We start from the raw sequence: 2,917 nt of genomic DNA, 5'->3' as shown, positions 1-2,917 counted from the left end.
AAACTAAACAGCTACAGTATTTTTACAGTCTTTATTTTACAGTTAAAATATGTTTATTAAATAAAGTCTAATGTTACAACTAATCAGGGATCCCTTTAAGCAAGGTTGCTGGCATCAACTAACTCACTGACGTTTTGGTAAGCTAGCAGCAAACTGTTGAGTAACATGGGCAGCAGCAGCTTCATGTTTTGCCACTGTCCCTTTTAACTGCTTCAAAATAAAAAAGAACGACGTGGAGTGAAAGGAGAAAATCATGCAATGGCTCAAGAGGAAATTGTGGATAAAAGAGGAATGGTCCAGTCACCGGTTAGGTAGAATTAATCAGCCTTTTTTTCTCCTGGTCCTTATTTCAAATAGGTTAAAAATATTTTTATCAATAATTATCTCCTTTAACTGATATGAAACACTTATATCAGGGTACATTTTTAAGCCATATCACCCAGGCCTACACCAGCCTTATAATGTATAAATAAGTAAAATAAAGTATATGTATAAAATAAAGCAAAATTGGTGAAATCTTACTTCAGCATTGGACCTGAGGATCTGAATACTTCAGATAAATAAAATATAAGTAACATAGACAGAAAATATTACCCTGGTGTAAGACTAAGCATCCCCACAGGGAAAATAGTTCACGTGCTTTGTGTCATTATCTTGACTGCACAATGACTGCACAGAATAGTGACTAAAGGGCTCTTAAACAAGGTTCTCAAAACTACTTTTTACTCAAATCAACATATGCTGTCATTGCAGGGAACGTTAAGTGTTTCACTCACCACTGTTGGGAGGTTTGGCGATCTCAAAAAGCACAGTCCCAGTCTCGAGATCTCTGATTTTGAAGCGTGTGAAGTCAATGTTGTAAATGTTGTCCTCCGGTCTGCACAGATAGTCTGGATCATAAAAGGAAAGCGCAAGTAANGCACTTGTTAGCAGTAAGGTTTAGCTGAAGAGAAAGTATTGTAAGTAATGCCATATTTGTTTGGTGACCCAGAATTCAACCAGAGTCAACAGGTGACATTGTGGACAAGTGGGGGGTAAACTAACAGAGGTTTGCCTGGAGTCTTGTCAACCTACAAAGCCATGGTCCTTTAATTTAAACAGTATTAGCAACGGGAAAGTGGCTTTCTGCTTTGTTAACTGAATAAAAACTGCAGCAGCTCCAGTGACTTCTATATAATTTTGATATTTAAAAAAATGACTGCAGCTCATTACATACATCTTATTCTCGTTCCCTTGACCTAAACAATAAGATATAGCACTTCTTATTTCACTAAGTAGATTTTTTAACTGGACTTAGTCAAGAAGTTGACAGATAACTGCTCTCTTAGCACTAGCCACAGTTAGCTCATTATGTTGCCCATTCAGCGGTGCCTTCAACATCAATAAGCTCCACAGTCTTAACGTTCACACACAAGACATACCTTCCGTGACATCCCGCAGGCCCAGGACTTGGTCCGGAGAAATATCTCTTCCCAAAGCCCGGAGTTCATCTTCTGTGACCACAGGCCACTTGTCCGTGTTACTGCGCCTCGACTTCAGCTTCCTCAGCATTCCTCCACCGGTCTTTCTGTCCCTGTGGCTCGCGTCCAGGCCGCTGTCTGCCTCCGTCTGCCCCTTGCTGACTGCCTGTGACGGTTTGTTCCGCGAACTGTTCATACCGCACACAATAGCCAGAAAGAAGGAGTTTGACTATTCTTTTAAAGAGAAATTTGACCAACTGCGGGTGTAATTTCAAGATGGCGTGAAACGTATACGGAGGATGGAAAAGCGAGCTTGTGATTGGCTGAGAGAGATGAAGGTTGTCATGGTTACCAAAAGGGAGTGAATGATTTAATATCAGCTTGTCCCGTTTTATTTAAAAAAAACTATTTTGTGTTAGATAAATTACTATGGCATGCTATAGTCGACTCGAGGGAATTTATTTTATTGGACATATCCCATGTCTATGGAGAAAAATTTTTTTTGGAAAATGTTAGCGTCTTGTTGGGATAACAACGCGATGTATTGACAAGTGCTAAATCGGGCTGCCCCGTGTAAGGTTTCAAGCGCAACCAGCTTCTCCAAGCGTGTCCACCAGATGGTGCCAGCGTAGAACTCCGGCGGAAAGTTTTGTTGACGGAAGTTCATACACGAGAGGAGGAGCAGGGATGGTGCGGTTGAAGTCGAGGTAAAACGTGCTCCAGTTTTCCTTTTTCACGATTCATTTTTGATACTCACCGCCCTTCTGTCGGTAGGTATTTACTGTGCGAGGTGAATGTGTCGAAAAGGAACGAGCTGTTGCTTCTGGATGACCGGTCAATTGCTTCAGCGGTGAGAGCAGCGGTGGCCCGCATGCARGGAGACTATGGGGCAGCTCTTTGCAGCATCCGATTCTCCGGTAAGCCATGGTGGGAAAAGTAAAGCACATCCTATAGTTAGTAGACTAAAACTTCAGTTAAACTTTACATTATCTTTTATCTGTAATTGTTTAAAAGCAATAAATAGCTGCTGTTAAATAACGTAGACGACGCTTATTTGGCTTCAGAGTCGGCTGTTTCATAAAGTTAAACATTTTTTTGTTTTGCATTCTCTTTATTCAAAAGTACAATAAGTATACTGTTCAAACCTGTACAAATGAATTAATTCTTAAAAAGCAATGTGCAATACACAGTTTGTGATTTGTGAAACTTTAGTTCTGTTAATAAAAGGCCAAGAAAGGTCCATTTTAGTTTTTTGATGTTTTGTTTTTGACACCTGGATCTCATTAAAACAGGTCCAGTTCCTAAACTACAAGACTTAGAATGTTGTTCTCAGGACAAGGCTAATAAAAGCAGTAAAATAAAGTTACTGATTTGTTAAACATTTATTCTGATTATAAAGGTCACACACACACACACACACACACACACACACACACACACACACACACACACACACA

General features: G+C 40.0%; 2 protein-coding genes across 3 annotated transcripts in view; one reads left to right on the top strand and one right to left on the bottom strand.

Annotated features, from left to right (window-relative positions):
* Nucleotides 1-776: 776 nt before the first annotated feature.
* Nucleotides 777-1,773, bottom strand: LOC106533096 (protein unc-119 homolog B; the record flags this gene model as incomplete). The annotated part of the gene is given in 2 exon segments (XM_014029312.1): nt 777-890; nt 1,422-1,773. Coding segments are annotated over 2 exon segments (349 nt in total), but the record flags the coding sequence as incomplete, so codon positions are not given.
* Nucleotides 1,774-2,064: 291 nt separating this feature from the next.
* pop5 (POP5 homolog, ribonuclease P/MRP subunit) overlaps nt 2,065-2,917 on the top strand; it is a 3,346-nt gene continuing 2,493 nt past the window's right edge. The window contains exons 1-2 of one of the 2 annotated variants that reach the window (XM_014029313.1): nt 2,065-2,167; nt 2,235-2,377. In XM_014029313.1, the coding sequence (XP_013884767.1) occupies nt 2,148-2,167; nt 2,235-2,377 (163 nt within the window). In that variant the 5' untranslated portion in view covers nt 2,065-2,147. The remainder of the gene's footprint in view (nt 2,168-2,234; nt 2,378-2,917) is intronic. The other variant, XM_014029315.1, reaches the window with a different exon arrangement.

The sequence above is a fragment of the Austrofundulus limnaeus genome, unplaced genomic scaffold, assembly GCF_001266775.1.
Source record: "Austrofundulus limnaeus strain Quisiro unplaced genomic scaffold, Austrofundulus_limnaeus-1.0 Scaffold882, whole genome shotgun sequence".
Taxonomy (NCBI): domain Eukaryota; kingdom Metazoa; phylum Chordata; class Actinopteri; order Cyprinodontiformes; family Rivulidae; genus Austrofundulus; species Austrofundulus limnaeus.
Note: the sequence above shows the minus strand (reverse complement) of the source record. Positions and strands in the feature narration are given on the sequence as shown.